The sequence below is a fragment of the Tenrec ecaudatus genome, chromosome 14 (assembly GCF_050624435.1).
Source record: "Tenrec ecaudatus isolate mTenEca1 chromosome 14, mTenEca1.hap1, whole genome shotgun sequence".
NCBI classification, from domain to species: Eukaryota; Metazoa; Chordata; class Mammalia; order Afrosoricida; family Tenrecidae; genus Tenrec; species Tenrec ecaudatus.
The window spans coordinates 46,857,605-46,875,235 of record NC_134543.1 but is presented as its reverse complement, the minus strand read 5'-3'; the positions used below and the strand labels follow the sequence as shown (position 1 = coordinate 46,875,235).

The 17,631-nt window shown below is 41.1% G+C and overlaps 1 protein-coding gene and 1 non-coding gene across 2 annotated transcripts in view; one reads left to right on the top strand and one right to left on the bottom strand.

Annotated features, from left to right (window-relative positions):
- Positions 1-13,508, top strand: part of ACTR10 (actin related protein 10) — a 35,184-nt gene extending 21,676 nt beyond the window's left edge. Inside the window, exons 11-13 of the mRNA XM_075530750.1 lie at positions 10,035-10,116; positions 11,561-11,762; positions 12,980-13,508. Coding sequence (XP_075386865.1) covers positions 10,035-10,116; positions 11,561-11,762; positions 12,980-13,161 — 466 coding nt within the window. The 3' untranslated portion in view covers positions 13,162-13,508. The remainder of the gene's footprint in view (positions 1-10,034; positions 10,117-11,560; positions 11,763-12,979) is intronic.
- A 4,050-nt stretch (positions 13,509-17,558) lies between these two features.
- TRNAK-CUU (transfer RNA lysine (anticodon CUU)) lies at positions 17,559-17,631 on the bottom strand. Its single transcript has one exon. It is a non-coding gene; the product is annotated as a tRNA-Lys (tRNA).

Here is a 17,631-nt window from a genome sequence, read left to right as displayed (position 1 = left end):
CATTGAACCCAGATAGTGCCTTACATAGGTTGGACATCTGTACAGTATTGAGTCTACCCATCCACGAGTATGGACTATTTTTCCATTTGTGAAGGTCCCTTTTGGCTTCTTGTAATAATTTTCTGTAGTTTTCTTCATTAAGATATTTTGGGTCTTTGGGTGAGGTATATCCCTAGATATTTCCATTTATGCTTGCTATTGTGAAGGGTCGTACCTTCTTGATCTTGTTTGCTGTAATCCCATCAGTTGCATATAGCAATCCAATTGACTTCTGCTTGTTGGTCGTGCATCCTGACACTCTACCATATTCCCCTGTCAAGTCATTTCATCTGCAAGTAACGACGATTCCACTTCTTCTTTCACCAAGTGTATTCCTTTGATATCCTTCTGATGTTGAATAAAAGTGGGCACACGAGGCATCCTTGTCTGGGTCCCTTTGCAGTGGGAGTGTTTATGTCTTTTCTCCATTGATTGCAACACTGGCTGTTGGATTTTCATATATAGCTTTAATTATAGTGAAGTAATTTCCTCCCAGTCCTATCTTCTTGAGAGTCTTAATCTGGAATGGGTGTTGAATGTTGTCAAATGCTTTTTCTGCGTTTACTGATATTATCATGTGGTTCTCTCTTGTCCTTTTTCTTCTCAATGTGGTGGATAATGTTGATAGATTTTCTAATCTTGAGCCATCCCTGCATGCATGGTATGAACCCCACTTTGTCATGGTGAATTATTCTTTTTATATACTTTTGTATTCTATTGGCCAACATTTGGTTAAGGATTTTTACATCTATATTTGTTAGAGATATTGGCCTGTAGTTTTCTATTTTTGTTGAGTCCTTGCCCGGTTTTGGTAACGGTGTTATATTAGCTTCACAGAGTATGTTTAGGAATTTACTGTCCTTTTCTGTGTTCTGTACTACACAGGAATTTGCGTGGCGTTGGCGTCAGCTCCTTGCTGAATGCATGGTAGGATGCTCCGTAAAGCCATCTGGGCCATGGCTTTTTTTCAGGTGATAGTTACTTTATAACCTTATCTATCCCTTCTTTTGCTATGGGTCTGTCTGTTCAACTTCTTGATATCTGTAGGAGGTAATCTTGGGAGGATTTGTTTTTCTAGGTATTTGTCCATATATTCCAGGTTGTTGTATTTATTCCTTGGAGTACAGTCCTTTGTAGTACTGTGTAATTAGTCTTTTAATTTCATTAGGGTCCATTGTAATTCCCCCTGCTTCATCCCTTAACCTGGAGATTGAAATGTGCCCCTTCCTATCTTTTGTTAGGTTTGCCAATGGTTTGTTGATTCTGTTAATCCTTTTGAAGAGCCAGCTTTTTACTGAGTTTATTTTCTCCATGTCTTTTCCCCAGTCATTTATCTCAGCTTTGATTTTTTTTCATTTTTATTTTTATCATTTTATTGGGGCTCATACAACTCTTTATTACAATCCATACATACATCAGTTGTGTCAAGCACATTTGTACATATGTTGCCACCATCATTCTCAAAACACCTTTCTATTTGAGCCTTTGGTATCAGCTCCTCATTTCTCCCCTCACTCCCCACTCCCCCTTCCCCCTGAACCCTTAATAATTTATAAATTATTATTATTTTGTTACATCTTACACCATCTGACATCTCCTTCATCCACATCTTCGCTGTCCATCCCCCAGGGAGGAGGTTATATGTAGACCTATAATCTGTTCCCCCTTTCTCCCTCACCTTCCCTCCACCCTCCCGATACCGCCACTCTCACCACTGATCCTGAGGGGTTCATCTGTCCTGGATTCCCTGTATTTCCAGTTCCTATCTGTGCCGGTGTACATCCTTCAGTCTAGCCGGATATATAAGTTAGAATCAGTCTTGATTTTTATAATTTCTTTTCTCTTCATATTGGAAGGATTATTTTTTGACTCTTCCAACTGCTGGAGGTTTTGTGATGGGGTATCCACTATAAGTCTCTCTTCCTTCATCATATATGCATTTATTGCTATCAAGCATCCTCTGAAAACTGCCTTTGTTGTATCCCATAGGTCTTTGTATGTTGTATTTTCACTCTCAATGGTTTCTAGAAACTTCTTAATTTTGTCTCTAATTTGGGTCAATACCCACTCCTTTTGAAGAAGTAAGTTATTCATCCTCCAAGTATTTTCCCCTGTTCTTTTGATCTTTCTTTTGTTGGTATCCATCTTTATGGCATAGTGGTCAAAGAAAGAAGTCTGAGTGACCTCCATATGTTTGAATTTGCTCAAACTTGACCTTTGTCCTAGCATGTGGTCTATATTCAAATACCTTCCATGTGCACTTGAAAAGAATGTGGATTTTTTTTCCCAGTTCTACCTTACAAATCTGGCTAGACCAGATAGGAACTGGAAACACAGGGAATCCAGGACAGATGACTCCTTCAGGACCAGTGGTGAGAGTGGCGATGTCTGGAGAGTGGAGAGAATATGGGGTAGAAAGGGGGAACTGATTACAAGAACCCACGTATAGCCTCCTCTCTGGAGGAGGGACAGCAGAGAAGAAGGCGGGGGGAGACATCGGACAGTGTAATATATGACAAAATAATAATAATTTATGAATGATGAAGGGTTCATGAGATAGGGGGCAGTAGGGAGGGAAGGGGGAAATGAACAGCAGATATTAAAGACTCAAGTAGAAGGCAAATGTTTTGAAAATGTTGATGGCAACAAATGTACATATGTTCTTGATACAATGGATGGATGTATGAATTGTGATAAGAATTGTATGAGCCCCCAATAAAATGATTAAATAAAAAAGAAAGAAAAATAAATAATTTTTTTTAAAAAGGAAAAAATGTGCATTTTTTTTTTGCAGTTGTGTGGAGCACTATACATATGTTTATCAAGTTGAAGTGCCTAATTGTAGAATTTAGTTCTGTAGCCTCCTTGTTGAACTTCATTCCCGCTGATCTATCTTCCATAGTATTGAGAAATTTTCTTTATCAAACTTCAGTGTATTGAAGTCTCCTACTATGGTTGTCAGTCCCGTGATTTCTTTTTTCATCTTTTAAAAATTTGAGTGATGTATTTCGCAGGTCTCTTGTTTGGCGCATATATGTTTATTATACTCATTGAGTCTTGGTCTGCTGATCCCTTAAACAGTATATAATGTTGATACTTTTCTCTTGTTATGTCATACTCCTTGAAATCAATTTTGTCAGAAATTAAAATTGCAACTCCTGCTTTTTTTAGATTGCCATTAGATTGATACACTTTCCAACAACCTTTGATCCTCAACATTTTTTTGTCTCTGAGCTTGAGATGTGTCTCTTGAGAACAACAGATTGCTGGGTTTTATTTCCTAATCCAGTCTGCTACTCTTAGTCTTTTGAGAGAAGAATTCAGACCATTGACATTCAGAGTTACTACATCCAACTGGGAATTCTTTGCTGTCATCTGGTGCTTTTTATGATGGACTTTTTCCTCCTTCCCTCCTGAGTAGTGTGTTAGGGAGGGTGGGGGTAGGTGGTGTGTGTGTGTGTGTGTGTGTGTGTGTGTGTGTGTGTGTGTATTATACTATGCAGTGGTCTCATGTTTGTACTCAGTGGATGTTGGTCTTTTGACCAAAGTGAATTGAAGAGTTAATTTTTGTAGTGCTTGGGTTTTGGGTTTTTTGTTTTTTTTAATGTATTATCTAAATTTTACCTGATCTGGGAAAACCCTTATCCTTCGGTCTATTTTGATGTAGAGTTTAGCAGAATAGAGGATTTTAAGGTTACCATTATTCTCCTTTAACTTTTGGAAGCTGCTACTCCATTCTTTCCTCTTCTTTGTGGTTTCTGCTGATAACTCTCAGCATATTCTTCCCCTATAGGTGCTACATTTTTTTCTCTATCTGCTCTTACAATTTTCTCCTTTTCCTCAAAGTTGGATAATTTCACGATATGCTTTGCTGTGTTCTTCTTGGGGTTCAGTCTAATTGGTGTTTCTCTGCCTCCTGGATGATTGTCTGATTCTCATTAAATTGGGGAAGGTTTCTTCCAGGAACTCCCTTGTTATCTTGGCTGTTGTTTTTTTTTTGTTGTATTTGCTCTGGTATCCCAATTACTTGAATATTGTTTTTCTTCATAGCATCGCTATTGTTCTCAGGTTTTCTTCAGCTTCTTTGATTATCTTCTTTGATAATCACGTTTCGTGTTTGTTGAATTCTGCTTGGCCAGTTTTGAGGTCGATACGATTCTACTCCTCTTACAGCCTGGTGGTAAGGTCTTTTACCATTTGCTTTGTTTCTGCTGTGTTTTCCCTTAACTCTTGTATTTCTCTTTGATATGTAGATTCTATCTTAACTATTTTTTCATCTTTTTCTGTATTGATTCCCTCATATTCTGTGTGACTCTAAGCAGCATATTGAAGATTACTTTGTGTTTTGTTTGTTTTGCTTTCTGTAGTGGCTGCTACTGTGGGTTGTTGTCTGTGTGGTCTTGTGTTGGAGCGCAGCACCATTATCCTGAGAATCCAGGGGCCCTGTGTTTTCTTTCTCAGAGGCTAGTAGGAACGAGTCTAAGGACTACCTAGAGCTAGCTGCCCTGCGGGCTTGAGCTGCGTCTCTACCTCAGTTCGGTTGACTCTCTCCCTGGACATCTAGAGCTATCTATCAGGAGGGTGAAATGGGTGGCTTTCTCAGGCATGCTGATTGGGGCGAGTGAGGACAGCAAGGGTGGTGCTTGACAGGCTGGTTGTATAAAGTGTGGTCCAGTTCTCACGGGCTGTAGCAGGGCAGGGAGCTAGTCAAGGGACCTGTGCACAGACCAGTTGCAGGCTCCGATCACTAGCAGCAGTGCCAGGTCTGTTGCAAGCAGCAAGGGTGGCTCTGGGGAGGCCAATCACGTGCAGGTGGACCCACGTTCACGGGCCGCAACAGGATAGGTTGCGGCTCAGAGGACCTGGGCACAGAGGGATATGGGGAATATGTATTTAGTTGGTAAGTTGGTGGAGAATAGGTATTGTTGAGGTGAAGAAAGTAGGTCTAGAGGTTGTGGTGGTTAGGAGGTTGTATGTTGCTCATGCGAGGGAACAGACTTACAGGTTATTGTGGTGGGGTTAAAGGAAGAGTGTAGTGAATCCACCAGCGTCCCTTGTTGACCCTGTGTATTATGTAGGCACAGTGTTTGGTGGTATGTTCTTTTACTGCTTTGTGGTCTTGAAGGATGTCATAGAGGAAGTAAGATTCAAGTTAGGGGGATGATTTGGTGTTTGGTATGGCTGCAAGAGCTGTATTGTGATTGAGTTAATTACGGTATATACTCGAATATAAGCTGACCCATATATCAGCTGAAACACCTAATTTTACCACAAAAACTGCATTAAAATGTGCTGACAGACTCGGCATTTACATGAGTATATATGGTATCTTGAGAGAATGTACCTCTGGTGAATCAGGTCAAAAGGGATTGGGATGGTGGAGGTGGCCAAGTGAGGGTGGGAGAAGGGGATCTATTCCTGTAACCTACCTAAGTAGCCTAGCAGGATTTATTATGTTAAAGCTTTGTTAATGAACCAGGTGTGTGGTGGCTTAGATTCAAAGTTACATAAAAAAACAACAACAAAAAACCCACAGCCTCAGAATGTTTTTAAAGGTCTCTCTGTTTGTTCGCTTTAAGGGGCTTGCAGGGTGTCCTGGTGTTGGGGCTGTGGGGCATTAGATTGGCCAAGTGAGTTTGAAGCTCACTAGGTCTGAATTACCCCAGCTGCCTTGCTGGCTCACTCTTGGGCTCTGTAGAGTGCTCCATGAATCTTCAATCCACTGTGGCTAGAAGTGCAGGGGCTCTCTGACTGTAGTAAATAAGTGTTTAATATCCTTCGTTACCCATGCTGACTGCCCATGTGCTGAGCTGGGGCAAAGGGGAAAACAGGTGGCCAATGTGGTCGTTCTGCCCCTGGGTGGGGACGGGAGGTTCAAAGCCTATGGATGCATGAGCAGAGAGGGGAGTGCTGCAGTGAGCTCTTGTGTCTAGTTTTCAGAGGCTCTCCATAGGCCTGATATTATGACATCCCCTCTCCCCCTAAACAGCACTCTGGGGGAATTACAGCACATTGACTGCCCTCGGATCTTGGGTTTAGGAAGGGGTAGCGGAAGCAGGACCTGGAGGGGGGTGTGGAAACCCGGAGAGTAGGTGCGGTGAACTTAAAGCAACACAGCAAACCCTTGGAGCGCTCCATGGGCAAAAATCTTACGTGGAGGAGGTCTGAAACACAAACCCTAGGACACTGGGATTCTGTGCCGAGCACCTGGCCTCCCATAATTGGCCTCCTTACCTCTTAATTTCCTGATGTAACAATGGGAGCACCGAGCGGGTGATTCTATCTGGAGGCCATCTTGAGAATCCTCCCTGTAAATCTTTATAGGAGCTGAAAAGTTCATCTTTCTCCGATGGAATGGAGGTTCAAACTGCTGACTCTGTGGCTAGCAGCCCAGGGTGCAGCCCGCTATGCCACTAGGGAGGGCTCTTCATCTTTACTTAGAGATTAATGTAAGTTAATGTACAGATGGACAGAAACACAATACATCCGTGGGCTAGCTTTTTGCTGCCATTTAATGTTATGTAAATTTGATCTCAGTTTGAAAAGAATACACTAATCACCTTCACTGCTGTGCATGCAGCTTTTAACTCTTTACAAAGACAAGGAGCTTTTCTAAATAAGAACTCTGTGCGCCTATCCTGACTTACTATGCAGAAGGAACTTGTGCGTGGATCAAGAGGCACTGTTAGCAATTGACATTTCACCTTTTTTAAAATGAGAAAAGCACCATATACTTGAGTTTCCCATAGCACTGACGCTAAGCTGTTCAGCATGACAGCAGTTTCTGCAGCATCTCTCCTGAGCAGGAAACAATATTTCACAGACATGCACAATGAGGTATGAACGAAACTTCTTTTACAAGAAAATTCACTGTGGCCGAGAGAACCTTCCCGGGCAAGACTACTGGGTGCCCTGAGGCCGAGCGAGTTGCTCATGCTCGCCCAGCAGGAGAAATGCATGCTATGAAAGCCGTTCTGTCCAGCTCAGTTCCTTTTTATGTGGGGTGGGGGTACTTCCTCATATACATGTGAAAGTTCCACATCGAATAAGGAAACCTGAAGACGAATTGATGGCTTTAAATTGTGCTAGTGAAGAATATTGGAAGTACCACGGACTGCTAAAAAGCCATACCAATCTGTCTTGGAAGAAGTGTGACCCAAATGCTCTTAAGAGGCAAGGATGGTAAGACTTTGTCTCCTATACTCTGAACATGTCAGAAAAGACCAGACACTGGATGAGGACATCAGGCTTGGTAAAGTAGAAGAGAGGACGAGAGGCAAGCCCTGGACTAGATGGGTTGACACATTAGCTGTAAGAGTGAGCTTAGGCATGGGAACTGTTGTGAGAATGGTACGGGAGCAGTCAGTGTTTCGTTCTGTTGCGATAGGATTGCTGTGGGTCAGAACTAACGTGATCCACGTAACGGCAGCATCCCAGCGTCCTTACACATTTGACGTAAAGCCAGCCTTCAAACAGCTGTCTTTGGTTACCCAGGGTCTGTCTGCATACAGATGTTTAAGGTGGCATAGTAAGGGATCAAACGAGCAAGAATATAGCTTGGTAATTATTTAAATTGCTGTTTAAAATTTCTCCTCATTGTTAAGTGGAATCCAGAATAAAACAGAAAAGATGAGGCTTTCTGCTCACATAGAAATTTGCAGCCCAGATGCCTGAAGGGTCAGTTTTTCTCTGTCCTGGAAAGTCTCTATGAGCTGGAATCAACTTGATGGCAGTGAGTGAGGCTAAAAGAATAAAATACGTGTAAAAAAACCCAAACACACATTTAAGGAAATTCAGTTAGTAGAGAGTTTTTAGGTGTTAACTAGTGAGAAATGTATGTGCATCCCTGGTGCTGTAGTGCTGCACATTGGGTTGGTCGTTTGAAGCCACCAGGTTCCCCACGGGATAAGGAAGAGTCTCTCTAGTCCCATAAAGAGATCCATCTCGGAAACCCACAGGGACAGTTCTGTCCTGTCCTGTAGGGTCACTGTGAGTCAAAATCACCTGTGGTCACGAGAGTCAGGGAAGGAAAGACACCGTGGATAAAGAAAGCTAAACGCCATTAGTATGTTTCATACCTGACCTTATGGATTTGCTTTTAAAGAGGTTTCCTACAGAAAAAAATTTATTGCAATGAATCTAATTAGATACAGTTAGGTCAGGTAATTGGGGCTTTTTGTTTTTAAGGCAGGAAGTCATTCAAAGTGAAGAACTTAAAAATATCATACCAAACATTTTAACTTATAAATGTGTATTTTTTGGCAGTTTTTCCCCAGATTGTTTCCTGTGATGAAAGGTTCTGAATTTGAGGATTAGTCTACAGAGTTCTGAAGTACACATGAATAAACCAGCAATTCATGATTTTGTTATGATTTTATTTTATTTTTTAGTATGGTTAGAACTTAACAGTCTTTGTATAGGATCTTTTTAGAGGCTTTGTTTCCAGACTTTTAAAGTTGTCTCACTTACACTAAAAAGATTTTAAAAATAATTTGGCCTTTCTAAAGAATTCAACTTAATTATCATAGGACAAACAACCAGTTTGTCGCATAAAATCTCATTGGTTGAATAGTTATTTTCAGTATGTAATTTCAATTCAAATCAATGGGCATTAAAATTTGGAAGGATGTGAAAGAAAGGCGCCTCTTTGTAAGCATGGGGCTGACTCACCTAGTGGGAATGGACCTGTGCATTGAATGTGAAAATGAATTTTTCATTTTTGTAAAAATATTTTATAAAACTACAAAATAGTTTGTATACTGTGATCCAAATTTTATAAACTCTTGTGTATATATGAGCAAACAGGTCATGAAAAATCCATTATCTTACATTTCATTTTTCCATGAATATTTTGAAGCCCCCTCATGTTCACATGTACAGTGAGTTTTATATTAATGAGAATTCTGTTTGGCTGTGTCACACAAACCTAAAAATAATGGCTTCAATGAGATAGAAATTTGTGTATCATTCAAAAGAAGTTCAGGACTAGGTGGTCCAGATGTGGGACAAGAGCTTCCTTGGGAACCAGACTCTTCCGTCTTCCAGTGCCGCTCGGGACATCACCTTGGCTTTCTTTTGGTGTCCGTGCTGGCTGCTCGGCTTGCAGCCTTCAGGTTGATGTTGGATGGGAAGAGAAACGCTCTCCCCCGTCCTTTTTAAGGAGGCTTTCTAGAAGTCCCACAGCCACTTCTGCCGCTATCCACGCGTCGGGTACTTAGTCAGATAGCCACCTCTAGCCACAAAGGAGGCTGGTAAGTATAGGCATGCAGTGTGACCAAGTTAAAAAGGAGTATTCTTTCCTTTGTTATTTTTAAACAATATTAAATTCACAGTTGCAGTGAATGTACAATGAGGTCCTGTGTGCCCTCCAGTGAGTTTCCCCCCTTGAATACATTTTATACAGTTCTAGTGTCATGTGAAAACCAGGGCATTGCCATTGATAGAAAGAACATATATCCGTATGTGTAGTTGACCATGGGTAGATCTGTGTAATCACTGCCACAGTCTAGATACAGAACTAGTCTGTCACCACAAACAGGCTAACCGGAAGTGGGCCTCTTTTAATTAGAGAAAGAGCATGGGAATTGAAATTGCATATTTAATAGGCAATAGCAATCTTTGTAATACATTACTATTAAAAACAAAAGAAATGGTGTTTTGATTTTTTTCTTAAATCAAATGATATGCGTTTGGAGTCTTAATAACTTTTGTAGACTGCCTTTCCTCTGTTACGTGTCTCGGAGAGGTATATTTAGACGGCCCTAACAACAGCACGTTGTTACGGAGTGCCTCCTGTGGACCAGGCACTGTGGATTAACTCAGCGCATCCTCACCTCAACCTTTTTGTGGTCGATACTGTTATTCTCCTTACTGTACATATGAGAGTACCTTATGTTTGGAGAATTATTCTACATTAACATAGTATTTTGTATTAAAATATTATGTCACTAGAACTCTTGATATATTCCTCTATTATGTGATCTTTTTACTTTCAGGGATTCAGTTGTGGAAATTCTTTTTGAACAAGACAATGAGGAGAAGTCAGTTGCCACTTTAATACTGGATTCACTTATGGAGGTATTTACTTTGGGGGGGAAATTACAACTGTTGCCCTTTTAAAAAAATGTAAATGTTTTTGTTTGTTTTTTTTTTTTTAGCTCTTAATCAAAAACTCACTGCCATTGAGTCAATGCCAACTCATAGTGATCCTATAGGACAAAGTAGAACTACCCCTCTGAGTTTTCACAGACTACTTTTTTTTATAAGAGAGAGTTTTATATAAAGGGTAAATTGTATATTAAGACAGCATCCCAAACCCATAAGTCTGATATTAGCCCATATGTCTGATACCAGTCTATAAAGTCCTCTTCAGACTGACGAAACACATGCAGTGATGCCAAGTGCAGGACGATCTCCGGCCAGTGGGTGGAAAGTCTGGATCTAGTGGCGGTGTCAGCCTCTCAGTGCCGGTGGGGTCCCTGCGTGCCTCCTCCAGTCCCGGGGTCTGGTGGCATCAGGGTCACAGACGGCTCTGACAGCAGTGGAAACCAGTCGTTCTCCTGAGTCATGGAGACTCAGCCAGCCACCCAGTGTGGCCACTGCACCACGTATGTTAAATCGCACAGCATGGTACTGAAGACAATGGGTCCGTGAGCGTATATATTCTTTTCTCCTCAAGACAGTGGTACCAAAATTTTAATTTGTACTGACTGTGGCGTGCGGTTTGCACGGCAAACTATTTTAAATTTCACAGAAAACTCATTAACATTGAGACATTTTCAACTCAGGGCGACCCCATTTATGTTAGAGTAAAACGTTTCATCAAGTTTTAAGAGGCTGATTTTTTTCAAGTGCCTCTAGGCGGACTTGAAATGTCTATCATTGGGTTATTAGTCAAGTGCTTTAACCATCTGCGTTACCCTGAGTCTCCACACTTCACGGGATATGTGCTAATTTGTCTTGTTTAATGACTACAGAATCACAAGTGCTTTAGAACAGGAACTTTTATCAAAAATAATAAAAATATCAGTGAAAGATCTCATCCCAAATTCTTAGAACAGATGTGCCGATACAGTTTGACAAAGTGTGTTATCTTCTGACTCAATAATGCCTCTGACTTGGTAATGCTATAATGATACCCCTTAGGAAAGTCCTGTCTGCATACGTTCCCTGCTACGAAGGAAAAGTGACTTCTTGTGTTTTTACTCAGCTCAGTCATTCTACCCTGAAGAGAAGACTCACAAATTACCATTTGTCCTGTGGAATTTAAATGTCTGTACTATTAGATTATTAAGCACTTTACAGATCTCTAAAGTTCTGTATCAAAAAGAAAAAGTTGTGTGTCGTGTTGGGTAATGTTCTGGTGGCCGCATTCACTACATGAAACGCTCTTTAGTTCAGGAGCATTTTACTGCATGGTCTCCTCATCCATCGGTCATGCATAGGTCTGGTTTCTAAAATACGGTCAACAGTATTTGTAAGTGAAGGAATAAGTTCTTTTTTTCTTCCTTTTTAATGACAGTGCCCAATAGATACCAGAAAGCAGCTAGCAGAGAACTTGGTCATCATTGGTGGCACGTCTATGTTGCCAGGATTTCTCCACAGGTTGCTTGCAGAAATAAGATACTTGGTAGAAAAACCAAAGTATAAAAAAGCACTTGGCACCAAGACATTTCGAATTCATACTCCACTGGCAAAGGCTAATTGTGTGGCCTGGTTGGGAGGTAAGGATTTAGTTCGAAAATATAATGGTTATATAGTAAACCATTGATAATGACATTACTAATCAATATGTTAGAATATACAATGCATGTTCAAAATTACTCACTTAATAAACTACCAGGATTATTATTGAATAATTTTCTTTGAACATTGAGTTTTCCTTGAATCACACAAGGGAGCATCAAAAAGTTCATGGAGAAGTGTCATTATTGATTCTTTTCAGTAAAAGTCTTCATCCCTCGGAGAAGTGAATGCTATGGATTTATTCTAATGATGCTCATTGTTCAAAACACTTAATTGGAAAAAAACAACAATTATTTAATTCCAATTTGTGAGTGAGATATGAGAATTGATCTCTATTTTCTAGTTGCTTGTGATTTAGTTGAATGTTTTAATTATGATACTTGAACAAAAATAAGTACCTATATCCTCGAGTATAAGCCGACCCGAGTATCAGCCAAGGCACTTAATTTTACCACAAAAACTCTATTAAAAATGTGCTGGAGAACTTATACTCAAGTATATACGGTACTTTAATCAAGTGACTGTGTAGAAGGGAAAACAACTATGAATTATATGTTTTTGTGTACTTAAAAAATATATAATCACATTACTTTGTCATAAATGTGAGGAACATGTAATCCGATGACACTTTCTGATGCCCCATTTGTGTTTATTTGTATAATATACTTTTACAGGCATATAATCACATTTATTTAGAGAGAAAAATAAAGTTAAGTCAGTATATTTTTGATGAACAAGTGGTTTAAGAGTGCTTTCTGGATCTTAGTAAGTCCTCCAGCACAGTTATTTAATGATGTCGATTGAGTTTTATGGTGCCATGTTATTTATTGAAGTTTGGTCATCTTAGAGTTAAACACAGAAAACTAAAGGTTTTTTCAGTTCCATTTATTCACAAATAGGATAATAGAAAAACTTCACTGGAATTAATTGAAGAGTGTGATTACGCAGTGCTGAATATTACTACTTAACTCTTGTCATTTATTGAAGTTGGTATGCTTGTCATTCAAAGATTTCTGGTAAATATTTTCATCTTAAAGTGATGTTATATTGTGGGGATTGTAATTAATGAAATGAAACCACATGTGTACGGATTGTTGAATGAAAAAGCGATCTTTATATGTGACTTCACCCAATTCACAACAGAATGTTAAAAGAAAGAAATCATCCAATCTGCAAAAATATTTTGACCCCACAGGCGCTGTTTTTGGAGCACTGCAAGACATCCTCGGAAGTCGTTCCGTCTCGAAAGAGTATTACAATCAAACGGGTCGCATCCCGGATTGGTGTTCTCTCAATAACCCACCGTTGGAAATGATGTTTGATGTCGGGAAAGCACAGCCACCTCTGATGAAGAGAGCATTTTCCACTGAGAAATAAAAGTTTGGTTAAGATTCAACTTTGCTTGATTTCAAATATTTAATCAGTTCTAAACAAATTGTAGGAAGGATGTAAGATGTTTTGTTATATGCAACTTTTATAGAGATGAAGACATTTCTATATTTACTTCTGCATTAATATTTAATTCTTTTTTATTTTGTTTCTCTTATGTAGTAGTACAATGACTGCTAATGCTTGTGAGATTTTACTGTATTTTTAACAATAAAATATAGTAACATACTCTGGGAAGCTTGTTACTTAGTCCACTTTTCAAAAAGAGCAACATTGTTCCTCTCCTGGGTATTATGGTATTTAGGAATTATCTAAAAATAAATACTGTTACCAATGTCCTCTTTAGTGCTTTGTATCTTTTGAGGGCAGGGGTTCTTTGAAATATTCATTCATTTAAAAATTTTTGTTCTGTGTTTTTAATGAATTATTTCTTGTTGAAGTGTTGCTGGCATTCTGCCTAGATACCTGTGAAGATAAGAAAGATGTGCACATACATACATATCTATGTACCCTGAGTACATTTTCTAGACTTTGCATCTCAAGTCAATTCTTGCTCATTCTGATAGCCTTTTCTGGATCCTTCAGGATTTCTGAGGCTGTAAGTCTATATTGAAGCAGATTGCCTTGTCTTTCCCCTGGGGGAGGGCCTGCCTGTTGGTTAATAGCCCAATGCTTGCTGCACTGCACCCCCAGGACTCCGTTCTCACACACGTAGAGGAGGCGGCAGAGTCGGTTAAGTGTTAGGCTGCTAGCCACAAGGTTAGCTGTTCCTACCCAACAGTTGTCCCTGAGAGAACAGTGCGGCTGGCTGCTCTGTAAATAGTTAGTCTGAGAAACCCTGAGGAGCAGTTCTGTTCTGCACTGTAGGATCACTCTGCCTTGGAATCAACTTAATGAGAGTAATACATTTAGATAAAAGTCGCAGGTGTAGATACCTAGTGGGATGTAACCAAGCAAACCGAGTCTATTCCAAGTTCCAGCAATCCTATGAAAACTGCACCTGTTCTAGTGTTTGCTCTATGGTTGTTAGTAAAGAAGGTAGCCCCCATTCACTAGTTTAACACCTTCCTTGAACATTCACCAAGTACGAATTTAGGTGCCTGAAAGGCTTCATCCATGAACAACAACAACAACAAAAAACACTTGCTTTTGTGGGGATCTATATTCTGAGGAGCTGAGCAAACAGGAGATAATCATGTCTTATATGATAGATGAGAAGTGGTGTGGAATAAATGAGGTAAATGACAAGGCTGTTGTCAATTAGAATCGGGTAGTCACAGTTGAGCTCATTAGGAAAGTGACTGGAGCAGAGCAATAGGTGAGTGAGCCATGTACATCCAGAAAGGAAAGTGATAGAAAAACCAGCCAGGCCAAGAGCCATGTGAAGAACGCTCCCACCATGTTCCAGGAACCTCGGGCCCTGTTTGCGGGGGAGTGAGCGGAAAGCAATGTACGAGGAGATGAGGTCTTAGAGGTTTGCATACCTTATTAGATGGAAGGGCATCTGCTTTTACCCAGTGAAATGGGCAACCTTTGGAGGCCTAGGGCAGAGTAATGGCAAGAACTGCCTGTTTTAAATGGATTATTCTGATACTGTTAGGAGTTTAAGGTGGCAGGCTGAAGCTCAGGCAGTAGATTAGCTCAGAGATTCACAGTAATCCAGATGAGGAGTAGTCAGATTACTGATATTTCTTGGAGGTAGACCAACAGGATTTGATGATAGGTTTGATGTGTTTGGTTGTCTGTGCTGTGTAACACACTGTCCAAACTTTTAGTAACATAAAGGAAATTTGGTTTTGTCCACTTGGCGTGGCCCAATTGGTGTATTGGATAAAGGCTAGCTTGCTTTGAAGTGTTGTAACAGTGATCTTCACATGGGCAAGGATGGACTGGCCACCATAAGCAAGGTAAATCCAAGCTCGTGCTTATTAATGTGTAGTGAACAATTTCACATGGGTTTGCGATGAAACTTCACTACCGATTAGTACGTACGCACAAGCAAAACCAAGCTTACCTTGCTTATTGGGAAGTCGGATAGTCTCCACATGGCCTCTCCACAAAGGACTAGCTTAGGCTTCTTCACTGCTGGTGATTTCAGGGTACTCAGCACTTAATGGCAAGCTGGAGCCGAGCCCCAGTTTTCTAAACCTAATCCCCTATTGGTCTAGTCTAGCCACATGCCTGCACCCCGAGTCAGTGTAGGCGGAGGCTGACTGGAGGCACTCTCATAGCTAGCGGAAACAGGAGACGATGCTGTTTCCAAGGTGTGTGTGCTCAGCTGTCAAGGTTCAAGTCGTGAAGATGACAGCTTTGGAGACCCTGTGGGGCCTTTGTGCTCGGGCCTTCGCCAGAATCAACTGGAAGGCGCCCCACAAGCAAACCACTAGATGAGAAGGGTGGTACAGCATCAGCTGAAAAAATTACAGGTGAAATGTGCTGGTATAAAGAGCATTACATTTTGGCTACGTTCACTTTGAAACATCTACTACACATCCAAATGTAAATGTGTTGGAAGTTTAAGGACAAGCTCTAGGCTGTAAATTCAGAGCTGGGGTCACCAGCAAATAGCCATGAGATCAAGCGTAAAAGGAACAAACGAGGACCAAGGGCCCAATTCTGGGCCACCCCGAAATTTAAGAGCCAGGAGAGAAATGGAAGAACTAGGGGGATAATAAAAGAAGCTAAGGAGAGAACTATAGCTGGGAGGGAGTGTCCATTTTTATCATCTCTGAGGTCAAGCAGATCAGGACTGGGAATTGAACTCTCAATGTGAGCAGTTTGCGCAGAGTGGTTGACAATGCAGTGAAATCTTGATTTGAGTGGGTTGAGAGAAAATCGCACCCAGAGACAGCACAGCCAACCCTCTGTTATTAAAAACTCATCGGACATCACGAAACCATCTCCTGTCGCAGAACATCCACTTCAGGCCATTGTCCCTTACAAAGTACACTCTTGCAGAATGGGTGGATGCTATCTTCTTTACCAATTTCATCTTTTTCACGCTCCTTCCCTACAGAAAACTTGGCGACATCATAGAATTGCCTCGGGTTTTGTGAGCTTCCACTCCAGAAAACTTCCACCTTGTTTTTACACCTCATCATTTCTTTTTTTACTTTTATTTTTTTGCTTTTAAAGGATTTTCTTTCCAACAAGAATCATAAAGAAAAGGAATTTAGCGGCGAGTGCCCCAGAAGGCGCAGAGAAATTTAAGCCAGAAACAGGGTCAAAAAATTTTTTAATGTATCATTTTATTGGGGCTCATACAACTCTTATCACAATCCATACATCCATCAATTGAGTAAAGCACCCTTATACATTCGTTGCCCTCATCATTCTCAACATTTGCCATCCACTTGGGTTCCTGGAATCAGTTCATTTTCTTTTTTTCCCTCCCTCCCCGCTCAAATGTTTTAAGATTGAAAAAGATGAGCCTGTTTGTCTGTTGCAGGGAATAATAGACCGTGGAGTGGGAGCGAATTGGGTGGGGAGCTGGAGGGTGTGGATCTAGTGCTTTAGGAGAAGCAAAATCCTTCACGCAAGGGGCCTCCAGCTAGTGGGAGTGTGTGCGTCCGTTCAGTTCTCTGCCAAGGGCCAGGAGGCTGTAATTGCCGGCCCTCTTTCCCATCACAGCGCCCCACCGCTTCCTCGCCACCAGCTTCACTTTCCACGAACGTCGCGTCCCGTGGCCTGCACGGTCGCTGCAACAGTGGACACAAACATGTGCTTGGGAGGATGGCCCGAGTGCTTCATTCTGTTTGTACATAAGGTCGCTGGCTACGGGTCGGCGGAACCCACTCCACGGCACCTGCCAACAATATCCATCCAATACGACACGGTAGGGTCCCAAGATCAGGGGGAAGCAGCTGATACACACTAGCTGAATAAATCTGGCCACGGAAAGAAATACCTATCCACGTGTATTCCCTGGGACAGGCGCTGTGTATTGACAGGTGGAGGAAGAGAAACTGCGTCCTCCGGCGCCCCAACTGCTTTTACATTGGACCTCCAAATTTTAAAAAGCAGCCAAAGTTGGGCCCCGAATTTTGTTCTTACACAAGTATGCAGCGTAACACAGAATCCCTGCCTCCACCTTCAACAACGGTCATTTTGCTTTCTTTGCGCAAAAATGTGAGCTCGGGAGCGACCCAAGAAAAGAGGCTCGTGTGCCTTCCAGTACACAAGCGCAGCTTGCGAGGTTTTACGCTTGCAAATCGCAGTACAGTGTTTCTTCCACAGAGCTGGCTAATATTTTAAATTTTTTCAATTATGTAAATAATTCTCCTTAGTCATGCTAAAACTTTTCGATGTGAGGGAATTTTAGTCATGCTACATTTTAAATGTTTGAGAAAACGTTTTTCGATTGCTATCCATTGCAAAAAATGTTGCGCCCAACGTGGGGCTCAAACCCACGACCCTGGGATTAAGAGTCCCATGCTCTACCGACTGAGCTAGCCGGGC